General features: G+C 42.2%; 1 protein-coding gene across 1 annotated transcript in view; it reads right to left on the bottom strand.

Moving 5' to 3' along the window:
* The window catches only part of LGR4 (leucine rich repeat containing G protein-coupled receptor 4), a 97469-nt gene that overhangs the window by 22327 nt on the left and 62582 nt on the right, over positions 1–12560 (bottom strand). Inside the window, exons 3-4 of the mRNA XM_057552865.1 lie at positions 6110–6181; positions 4784–4855 (exon numbers count right to left, since the gene is read on the bottom strand). Coding sequence (XP_057408848.1) covers positions 4784–4855; positions 6110–6181 — 144 coding nt within the window. The remainder of the gene's footprint in view (positions 1–4783; positions 4856–6109; positions 6182–12560) is intronic.

Below are 12560 nucleotides of genomic sequence, written 5' to 3'. Positions count from 1 at the left end.
ATATACACCATTTAGGCTCCTGCAGAATTCTGTGCTACACCCCACCAAAGAAAAGGGGTGGTCTTAACTTAGCAAGATAACCAGGTGAGTTCTGAGCTAAGATAGTAATGAAACTACCTTCTATGCAACATAATAATACAACAATAAATGCACAGACACAATTTCCTCTGTTAAAAATTTCCCCAAATTGTAAAGTCAGCCATACGTAAGAGATCAAAAGGAAGAAATCTGGGAAAATGGAACCCTTAAATAAAAAGTTAATGAGAAAAAGGATTTGTGGTGACTCAAATGGTTAATTCTTATGCCTCAATCCACATGTGGGTGTTGGTGGCACACCCATAAATGTAATGAGTTTGCACTTACACTGAGATCAATGTTTCACAGAGAAATGGTCTTAGAAAGCGTGGGTTTGTACCAAGGACCTATACTATTAAAATTCATCCTGGGCTTCCCTGGTGGCACAGTGGTTGAGAGTCTGCCTGCCAGTGCAGGGGACACGGGTTCGAGCCCTGGTCTGGGAAGATCCCACATGCCGCGGAGCAACTAGGCCCGTGAGCCACAACTACTGAGCCTGCGCGTCTGGAGCCTATGCTCCGCAACAAGAGAGGCCGCGATGGTGAGAGGCCGGCGCACCGCGATGAGGAGTGGCCCCCGCTTGCCGCAACTAGAGAAAGCCCTCGCACAGAGACGAAGACCCAACACAGCCAAAAATAAATAAATAAATAAATAAATGGATCATCACATTAAAAAAAAAAAAAAAATTCATCCTAACTAACAGACCAAAAACCAAAATACTGTAACTGATTCTTTCAATAGGGGCAGTAAATGGCATTAGATATCTCACAACGTGAAGAGATTATGTGGCTTAAGTTATTTTACCATTTCAACTTCGTTTGGCAAGAGATAACTATTACTTTATTTAAGTGCACTTGAGTTGTTAAACAGTTAACAATGTATTAACTAAATTCCCTTACTATTTTTGTCTTTAAAATGTGCTTCTTTTCCCTATTCTCAAAAGCCTGTTTTATATCTTACTGAGACTCACATACTTTTTTCTCTTGCCGTAAGTGAAATTACAATAACAATTTTAAATGCAGCTATTTACTGATGAATGTCTATGTTATCATAAACACTTGTTCTGTGTAATCAAAAGCTCTCCCTTTTTCTCTCTACTCCTCACTTACCAATAATGTAGACATTATAGTATTATATTCTGTTACCAGTTTCAAATTCAAAATACTTAAATTCTGTTACGGTAGAAAACCTAGGAAATTTAGTCTTTGAAATCCTTTAATAGTCAATATAAGTGTGAACAACTATAAAGAAAAAAATTCTAGTGGAGCAAATTCTGACATGTCATTTTAATATCCTGCTCAGGCAACGCTTTAGCCATTTTCATGGCTTCGTGGAAGGTTGTTAGGTTAGCTTTTTATTAATATCTACAATTCACTTTCAGATTTTATAGCCATCGTCACCCACTTGCAGCAAACCACTTCTGGTCAATTTCAAGCCCTAATGAACTTTGCTCCTTCTGAGCACTATTTCAAAACCACAAGGAAATCTTTCATGTAATTCAGGTCTGAAGATCAGATTTGCAAACTGACTCAAGTGTTGATAACACTGTTTTACACCAGGACAGAATTTCAATTGTATCTAACTTGACCACTGCACCCACTATGCTAACAAACCCATGAACATTTCCTTCTTAAATAAAACAGGCCTGGCACACAGCTCCTTATATTTCTGATACATATAAAAAAAATCCCAATGCCTTTATTTAAAAAGTAGTTTGACTCCTCTCCTTACCCCTACCTCCCTCCCATCCCAATTTGGGAGATAATTTAAACAATGCACTGCACTCAGTGAGTGATGAGCACAGTATGCTTGTTTAAAACATTATTTTAGAGGAAGAAACCTATGATTTTTGTGAAAATACTTTATTTTTTTTAACTTTTTATTTTATATTGGAGTACAGTTGATTAACACTGTTGTGTTAGTTTCAGGTGTACAGCAAAGTGATCCAGTTATACATATACATGTATCTATTCTTTTTCAAATTTTTTTCCCATCTAAATGATCAAAAATACCACGTGCACTTTAGAGTACTTATGGACCACAAATTAGAAAAGAATCTATTTGTATATTTTCTTGGTAATTTTTCTAATGTTCAAAGATTTTAGCCTTCTCTTTTTCAGCCTTCCAACTAGACAAAATGATTGAGTATTTTGATCATTAAGTCTTGGGAAATAAGAACAATCCTGTATGAAGGTTTTGAAGGAAAACAAATTCTGAAGTAGCAAAAGAAAAAGAGAACTATTTAAAATGTCTAATGAATTCAGATCCAAGGGAGGTAAGATGGCTCCTTCTGTGTACATCCGTCCAAGGTTAGAAATGGTGCAGAGGCAGCAAAATCACGGAACTCATTCCAACCTATTCCCTGAAATAGTCTATTTGGAATCCCATTCAATTAGTGATGGCAAATAATGAATCCTTATGTTCCATAACTTGGCATTTGGTGAAATGAGCTACTTAACAAATATCTACCTTAAATTAAACTTATATTGAAACCAGAACTTAAATGGCCAATATCCCAGATACTCCTTTTTATGATAGTAGATACACTTTAAAGTTTAACCTTTACAGCATATGCTATGCTTTATTAGTACATATTTTCATTTTCATATTACTGCACATTAACTACCAGACTATCTAATCTAAAATCAAAGGTAATCTATAATTTACAATTTCCAATGATGTGCTTTTGGAGCAGTTATAAATGGTTTTATATCAGCGAGTGGAAGGGACAAGCCCATCAGTCACTTTCACCTATGTCTTCTCTAGCTCATGTGCATCTCTACAAATGCTCACCTTTACAGTTATTTCAAAGGGCAATAAAAAAAAATTTATGGGACAGATTAGTACACAAATATGTGATGTGGTTATACCCTAATTTTATAATTAAAATTATAAACACCTAAGTGTGTAACTATTACAGTTTTTCATTCAGTGATTCTCAGAACTTCTGTATCCATGAGGATGATCTGGGGAAATTTTTTAAAATACAGCTTCTTGGACCCTACCTTTAAAGAGACAGTATCATGACTCCTAGGGTATGGCCTAAGAATCTGCATTCTAGCAATATCCCCCTAGTGATTTTGTTGAGGGTGGGCCAAGTACCACACTTTGAGAAACTAGGCCCTAGTCCCACTGTATTTAGTGTTAGGACATGAACTGAGGCAATGCAAATTTGTGTTCATCAGTGTAGCAGAATAAGAAACTAATGAAATTGCTTGTTTTAAAGACTACTTTTTCATTACTTTCAGATGATTCCTTCACCTAGTTAGGCAAATTGGGTAATCTAGTAATCAAAAGAAAGAACAGATAAAACAGTCATCATTATTAATATTAATAGATTCTACAAATGTTTATTGAGCACTTACTACAAGTCAGATATTGTTAAAAGTGCTTTTCATGCATTAAAGTACATGGTAGGTAATAAGCAAACTACTGCACAGAGAATTTTAAGTAACGTGCCCCAAACCAGCTACCAGCTAACAAGGGGCAGAGTTGGGATGCAAAACCAGACAGGCCTGTTTCAGAATTCTAATTAATCTGAATTTATCTGAACTTCTTTTGAGAGCAATGTAAACATTCTGACAGATAAATATGCAAAGGGCTTCTCTTAATCTTGGCGAAAGATTACAATAACCACATGCTTCAGTTCAGTGCTTCTCAACCTTTTCTAAAACCGAGCGCCTGAAGACAGAGAAGCTGGATCTTCTAACCCAGGGATGGGGAGACCTGACAACACTAGTCCACAACACGCAGTCTAGTCATGAACAAATACCTGTTTATGTAACATAAAAATGGTTGTTTCTTTAGAATCTTCTGTGGGTTTGCATGGTTCCTGTGATACTACTGCTGCTTACCTGATCCCCCCACTCTAGGGGGAAGCGGGGTGTGCATAGCTAAACCATGGAGGCAATGACCCCCGTTCTCTAGGTTCATATACATATTAATACATACATACGTTTATATGGGAAAGAATTCAAACAAGAATAAAGTGAAGTGCTATGCGAAAAAGTTTTTGAAAATAGTGGCTAAACATGGTAAAAACCAAGAGCTGAAATCTTTTTTGTAATTTAAGTATAGTTGATTTACAATGTTGTGTTAGTTTCTGGTGTACAACAAAGTGATTCAGTTTTACACACACACACACATATATATATATATATTTCATATTCTTTTCCATTATGGTTTATTATAGGATACTGAACATAGTTCCCTGTGCTATACAGTAGGACCTTGCTGTTTAAGAGCTGAAATTTTGAACATTCCACATCAAACCAAACTTTCCTCAAAAAAAAACCTGAGAAAAAGACAGCACAGGCGATGAAGTCACCACCCCTGGTGAGTGTTCAACATCCACAGATGAGAATCCATAATTAATTTGCTCTGATGATCATTACCACCCGAAACAGAAACCTCTCTGTGGCTGTTTCTTGAGCGTCATGGCACAAGACTCTAGAACTTCTGTACACACATAACCCTGATTCCACAGAGGGTGTAATCACCTGCTACATGCAAGCTTGTAGCTTTCTCCCAGCCTTGGAGACAGGATATTTCAATGGACATTTCAGTAACAGCAACTAGCCATCCCCATTTTTATCCCAGATGAGAGAATACTTCTCTTCTTTCCCTAGGATTCCAGTTCTTTACCTATTTAGTAGCCAGAGTGGTCTCCTAATGATTCAAGAATGCAGAAAACCAAAAAGTTACTTACAAAGACTGCAAAGCACTCAGTCCTCGAATGGCTTCACTGGGTACTGTTTTCAACTGGTTGTTCTGGAGAGTTCTGGAAGGAAATTTTTGGTTAGTGAATAAGAAGCAATTATGACCATTTTTTCTTAGAAGAATTTAGAACCATTTCTTTCCAAAAAAAGCTTTCCAATAGCAAAAAGAGGAGGAGGAGTCGAGGTGGAAAGCACCCAAGATAAGAGAGTTGCCACAGAGCAAGAGGCATTTGTCGTAAAGGCAGAAATGAAACCTAGGCCCCTGCCCCAAGCCATCTCCTAACACAGACCTGCTGGGTCAGCCAGGATTGTTTCATTCTCAGGAATTAAGGCACCCTAATTAATATTCATCACCCAAGGTACCATTAGTGTTAACTGGGAGGTATAACAAGTTAACTGGGAGGTATAGCAAGCAAACCCACTAGAATCCCTAATGCCTTTTCAAATTGAAATAAAGCACAGCCCAGAAACACGTACATTAGAGAAAGACAATTTTGCCAAGAGGACAGCAGACCCTGAGCTCTTAGGGGGCAGTGGCCACGTCCCCAGTGAATGCAGGGCCAGGGCAGAAATAAAGCTTTAATTATCTAATACTCTCCGACCTGGAGAATGGAGGTACAGATCAGTAATGAACATGAAGTCTTTACTAGTTTTGCCTAATGTCCTTCCTGGTCATATTAATGAAATGACTGCCTGACAAGAATCATCACCACCGAATGGAATGGAAAAGGGCCCGTCTAACTCACTGAACCAGAGAGGTCTAGTGACTTACAGATGGGTCACCCAGCGAGGCAGTGGCGAGGTGGGGCCGGCAGTCAGTTCACCGGCTCCCCAATGTGCCAGTTCCTCACCACTACCAGGAATTTATTTCCTGATCTCTCACAGGCCCTGTAAATCATAGGCATCTCAATTCCCTTCAGCTCTAAAATGATTTTACATTTGGAGATCTTGGAAGCCTTTTTCCCTTTAGGGTCAGCTCATGTAAAGTTCTTAGAGCTATAAACGAGGTAGAAACAAAACCTTACCAGTGAAGTTTAAATACGATTTTGATTCAATGCATTAGCCACACAAAAAGCCTAACATTCAATTGTAATGCACCAGAGGTCAGAGCGCCTGTTATTTAGACGTTAACTTTTGTTATCTAGACCCAAGGTTGCCTAAATCAGCCTCTAGCCTCCCACACTACCCATTGGCTACTCCTTAAATCTTTTAATCCTGAACTAAAAGAAACTGTGCTTAACCTAGCTCCGAGCATGTTGACTACGCAGAAAGAAAATACACAGCCAGCTGTGAAACTCTAAAATTGCATTACTTACAGAACTTTGAGTTCTTTCAACCCCGACAAGGCCTTTGGGTGGATAAAAGAAAGGTCGTTGCCAGCCAGTCGTCTAGGAGAAAAAAAAAGTAGCAAGAGAAAAATAGTAATTCAGACTCTTAAAATTCATAACTCACAATAACCCAATCTGCTATTGAAGCTCTACATTAAACATCTCTCTAGTCTATCCGACATTAAACATGGACTTAAACCTCTGCTAAAGCGATCCCAAGGTTCTTCCAATGAGATAAATGCCTCTAGAATTTTTTTTTTAACTTCAATACAATAATTTAAACAGGCACATTTTTATTCTGGTGAGGTCAAGCAAGCCAAAACATATTAGACCAAATTAAGTTTGCTATTCATGGTCACTCTCGGCCGCTTGCGGTGTTTTCCAGGTGCCTCATAAATACAGAGCACTGGGCAGCAGGCAGGAGTTTTATACAGATCAGAGCGCACCAGTCTGTCAAGGAGGAATGAATGCCTTCAGGAGACAAGGAGAGCCTGTTATCTCTCCATAACCAAGGGCAGCATATTCCGTGCAAAAGAGAGGCAAAAAGTGAAAGTCACTATAAGCATGACTTTCCAAACAAAGGCATGTTTTTTTTTAAAAGATAAATGTTTTCCTAAAGACATTTCAAAGTGACAAATTTAAGTGCGAGTAAGAGTGGAGTAAGAAAAGGATAAGAAGTCCTTGGGTCCTTTTGTAAGAGAGGAGCACACAATTCATCCTGAGCCCCACTTTTTCTCCCATTTTCCCAAACACTCAGACATGGGAGGAAAAGTTGGACAGAGAACTTTAGGGAGAAGAAGCAGGAAGCAGGGCAGCAACTCGTATGAGTGACTTGTAAACAGGTGAACGGGAGGCAGGTTTTCAAGTACAGTTGACCCTTGAATAACAGCGGGTTTGAGCGGCATGGGTTCACATCCACGCAGATCTTTTCCAATAATAAATACTGTACCACACAGTCCGAGGTTGGCGGAATCCGTGGGTGTGGAAGAACCTTGGATAAGGGGTGGGAGTGGGGGTGATGATACATTATCAGTGGATTAACCCCCCATGTTATTCAAGGGTCAACTGTATTGACTTAAAAATGATAGTTGCGTGCCCCGATGATTAAACATAGGACTGTTCCAGCTTCCTGGTTCCATCAGGGGAACTCTCCCAAGCAATGAGATTCTGTATGCGTGATTTTTTTTTAAAATGCTTTCTCCCCATCAGGTCTTAGGATCATAGTCATCAAGTCATATTAAATCCTCCTCGAATGGGTCTAATTTCCATTGCCCTTTCTCTTCTTTCTGTAAGCACCCTGCCCTCCTGAGCCTTATTCGGCAATTCATTCATTCACTAAAAAGTTTCATTCACTGATTAACAAATATGAGCACCTATTCAGCTCCAGGCAGAGGACATCCTTTCCTTAGACTTCAAGTCCCCCCACTTCAATCTGTTCTTCTTAGACACCCTGATTTTAGGGACATAAGGAGGGCTCCTTTACCCTTCCTAAAACTTGAAGTCACAGAGATCTGAAACTATTTTTTAGATGCATTATTTTCTCTTGAAGTTTTTGTCCCAGTTAAAATGCAAATAGCCCTGGAAAGGATAATACTTGATCCTTACTAACTAAGCATTAACACAGAAATGTGTACTGAAGGGGTGTGTGTGTGTGTGTGTGTGTGTGTGTGTGTGTGTGTGTGTGTGTGTGTGTTGCAGGGAATGGGAAAGTGAAAGAGGACTCAGAAACCAAGAGTGAGTGTGTAGAATTATTTCTTCAATTGCAAGGACAACCATGCTGGATTCTCAGGCAACACTACAGGTTTAACACAGGGTTCATGCCCCTAAACTAAATTCTCCCTAGAAAGCCCTCTCACCGTGCACGACTTTGTTTCTCACAAGGCACCCTAGCACCTAAGCTCTAAACTGCATGCCCTTCAAGGGCATCCCTCAACCCAGGCTCACAACAGCTTACTCTGCACCATCAGCCTCATGGCCTTTCACCTCATTGGGTTCACCATATGTAAAATGAGGGACCGCAGAAGATGGTGTTAAGACTTTTCAACACTTCTATTTAAAACTATTCCTCCTCAGCAAATCCTCTGGGCTCTAGACTAGCCAGCTTGACCACTATGTCCTTAAATGCTTCACCTCACAACCTCATCTTCACCCCTTAAATCCCTGACTCCAGTGTGACTTCCCTAAAAAATGTCAGTTCTTACCAACATGCCTTATGTGTGAATTCTTGGAAGGCATAACTAAACAGGCTACCTTCTACTGGCTGTTTCTAGCACATTAGTTTTATAGGCCAAGTACAAAAGCTTCCAAGAACAGAGCATGCATCCCACAATTCTGTCACCACCTACCAGTGTGTCAACCCATTAGTCAGAAATTGCATTCTCAGCATTTCCTCCTTGAAGACAGATAGCATCCTATAGTCTACCTTAGTGCAGGCTTAGTACAAGCCCTCTCGAGGGGCTTTCTACACCCCAGACTCACTAATTACATTCAACTGATAATGCTCATTGCTGTAATGCAGTGTGTAAAAGGTCACATTTTATAAGATCAAATTGGACCATTAGGACTAGAAGGGACAATAGCCTCCTTCCCCCCAGGGCAGCAAGTAGTCACGTGACTCTGTTATCTGCAAGACCAGCCTTAAGAAGCTCAAGTCCACCAAAAAATGAACACTGTAAACAGACCAAGGCTGTCACAGGATTCTTGTGCTTTCGTCTCTTACTTTTGAATGTCCCCCTATCTATGGGCTGTCCTTGAGGAGTTCAGTCTATTGTACTAGGGCTCATGAAAAGAGGATTTTACAAGGTGACAAAGGAAGTGGCAAAGCACAGAACACCTGATTACCTTTACTTGTCAACAGAAAACAGTGCTGAGCCACATTAGCCAAAACATTTACTTCCTTGTCCCAATGAGCTGCCTCTTTATAAGCCTGGGAAAGCTAAAGGAGCCTAACTTCCAAAAGCATCCTTTCTTTCTACACTACTTCCAGTTCACAGAAATGACCAAATGAGCTGTGCACGTGACTTATCCTGAAATCCAGGCTTGCTCTCTGGAGAAGCCAACACTGCTAGGATGCGGGCGGGGGGCGGTGATAATGCTGAGCGAGGGGGGGCTCACACCACTCTGATTACTTCGTTCCTTAGGAGAGTAAACAGATCAGGTGGAGCCTTCAGGAATGTATCTACCCATGTTTACCTAGCTCCTGGGTTAATGAATAATAAACAGGGCAGCCTCTGCAGCTTCAGCAATTGCACCCTCCCAAGCCTCTTTATATTTTGCTGATTTTATGACCCAGTACTTCTTATAGTAGACCCCGGGGATGCTTCATGTCCAAAAACTCAGATCCAGGAGAGAGCAAAGTGAATAAAGAACAGGGTTAGGGACAAAGTCCCAAAATCTCTGGGAGAAAAAACCCTACCATGTCATGTGCCCAGAGCAGTTGCAGGCACTGAGCTAGGTGGTTTACATTCTTTCCTTTTAATCATCTCCTGACAGTGGCCTCACTCCTGAGTCCCTGAGAGGTTAGGTGACTTGGCAGAAGTCACACAGCAGGTGAGCGGAGGAGCCAGCTTTCCAGTTCTCGCCTGACTGGCTCCAGCGCTTATCCGCGTCCTTCGGCAGCTCGATGCCTCTGGTGTGTCACCAAGAGGCTGGGAAATAATTCCCAGAAGGTGAAACAAAGGGGACCTGGGCAAGTTAATAGCCTGGTTTGAGGAGCAACAGCTCTCACCCAGCAGATCAGTGCTCACAGCAGGGACTACGGCATTAGGAGCTCAGAACTGCAATTATGGAGGAATTTCCCCACAGCCAAAGGTGACCAGCGGGAAATGGGGGAAGATGGGATCCCTGGGTGGCTAAGGGTGGCGGGTGGCATGCCCTAAATTCACTCTGACTCTATTTAGGGTACACAGCAGTCTCCACTGTGCTTTTTTAGCAACTCCCAAAGAAAAAGAGATGGCTGATCCCGAGGAAGAATTTGTCACCCATGGCCCTCTACTAGCGAAGGGCAGCTCCTTCCCCTTCTAGGCCTGCATTTGTCTGTGCTACACCCAACAGTTTTCTCAGCGTCTCACTTCATGAGGACCTACTGGCTGGCTCCAGAGAACTTTTTTAATGTGGTAAATAATGATATTTATATCTTTTACTATTCTTCCAATGACTGTGAAGCCCTAAAGAAAAAAGTCATTAGGGTGAGAACAGAAGAGTGAAAAGTGGTACCATCTTCTGCCTGCTAAAGGTGGGCGGTCCCAGGCATCACTGCCTACCCCTCTGCGTCCCGTAGCTCTTCAGTCTCCAAAGCCCATAGGGAGCCTCGTGCAAAGTCTCCATCCATCCACTCTTTTACTCCTCCTCCTGCCACCTGAGTCTAGACCCTCATTTCCTTCTTCCTGGATTAGTTGCCATGAAACTCCACAAGACTCCTGCCTCAAACCACTTCATTATAACACTGTGAGATCTAAATCTTAAAAAGCACAACTCTGAGCATTTTCCCAAAGGCATTTTTTTCCCCACTGAATTAGCTAGACCTTCAGTATGATCCTCTCTTCCCTTTTCACCTTATTCCCGAATGTTCCTTGTGCCCTACGTTTTAGGACACCCTGCTTTCCCACCTCGGACTCTTTGCTCACTCATGGCACTGCCTTTGTCTGAAATACCTCCAACTCCAGTCTCTGCCAGCTGAAACCTTATTCATCATCATTGCAAACTGCATGCTACCAACAATGTGGAACTATTATGATATACCCTTTCTTGGATTCCACAGGTTATCTCAGACGCAGCTCTCTCGTCGGGTGCATCTTATTTTGCCTCTGGTTACTATGAACTTGTTGCAACTCCTTCAACTGTATTATAGGTGCCTTATGGGCAGTGACTAGGTCGTATTCATTTTGGATCCTCTTGTGTGGGACCTTAGATGAAAGAGACACGCAGTATTTGCTGTAATGCCTCAACTAAACCCCAGTATAAGACTCTGGATTCAAAAAAGGTAACACTGCTATTTAAGGTGTGGGGAAAGCTGACTTCGCTTTTCTGCATGTTTTCTCCTCTTGTTTCATTGCTACTCCCCCACTCCCCTCTGCTCTCCTAACGGGACAGAACTACTTGGGCTTGATTTGAAAATGCTATGGCAACAATTTTCTTTCTTAACCTGTTCTGGTAGTATATTTTCTTAAGGAAGTGGGATGGACCTTGAACATGAGAACACCATCTCCCGGTCAACAGTGTTATCTCAACACACGCTTGGTCGTGCACACAATCACACAGAATTAAAACAAGTCTAGCAGGACTTCAAATGGGGACACAGTCTATCTCAAGGCAACTCCTATTTATTCTGCTTGTTAAAACAGTCCCAGAAGCAGAGATGGAGAGGGTAGAGACAGAGAAAGGGTGGAGGAGAGGGAAACTGATCCATTAGCCTTCCACGCTCCCTTCGGATTTGGAACTGTTCCAGGAAACAAGATACAAGAGTCTCAGCGTATAATGTCTTTATGAGTCTGTTTTGTGTGCATTTTTATTCATAAGGACCATGGATTCACATTAGGGGCTCCTTCTAGGGGAGGCTAGAGTTTTCAATTATATCCTCGATTCTTAATGCATATGCTACATGATATTTTCTATCTGCCATCCCTCCCAGAAGAAGGAAAGCAGGAACAGCGCTGGTTAAATGGACACTGGTCCGTGGTCACCTGTGCCAGAGGGTTCCTACCTTCGTGAGATGCGCTGAATAGACTGGGATTTCTTCACTTGGGAAGCAATTTAAAGCAACAAGAAAGGCGAGTGTGAAATAGACAGTATGCCAATTGGTGTCATGTCTCTGAGAAGTGCCTGGATCTAGGTTTCTTCTGGTCTATGACAGAAATGTCCCCGTAGCCATTTGGCTGGAATTCCAGCCAAGAATCAGTGGGGTAAGGACTATACTATCCACACTGACTAGACACATGGGCTGGCTAGGGGGAGGGCGGAGGAGGGGTCAGAAGCTTCCAGCAGCTGTTGTGAGGAGCCATGGGGAGGAGTCAGCAGAGGGAGGCAAAGCAACTGCAGCAGGAAGGCCCAGGCCCCAGTACGCGCTGCACGCAAACTACAGAGAGATTTGCTTGTGGCAATTTCTCCATCCCCTGGTGGGGAGGACCTGGACCACAGGCGACAGAGCCACAGCCTCCCAGCTGCTCACATGCCCACCGCCACTCTGCAGAGGTGGCTACCGGATGGCCTGGCCTTGTGGCAAGTCCTGCCAGAAGAACGACAGTGAGCACCACCCTTCCCTTCTGGGCCCCGTTTATCTACCCCTTGGCCACGGCTTCTCGCCTCCCTCACCGTTTCTTTCCACACCTACGTGTCCCCACCCCCAAGAGATCCTCATTCAACGCCACGCATACGACCTCTCCCAGATGGGACCCACACACATCTGGGCTGCCCCTCCTGAGATGCCATTAAATTCTCTCGA

This window comes from Balaenoptera acutorostrata, chromosome 9, assembly GCF_949987535.1.
Source record: "Balaenoptera acutorostrata chromosome 9, mBalAcu1.1, whole genome shotgun sequence".
Taxonomy (NCBI): Eukaryota; Metazoa; Chordata; class Mammalia; order Artiodactyla; family Balaenopteridae; genus Balaenoptera; species Balaenoptera acutorostrata.
This window is presented reverse-complemented; position numbering and strand designations above follow the sequence as displayed.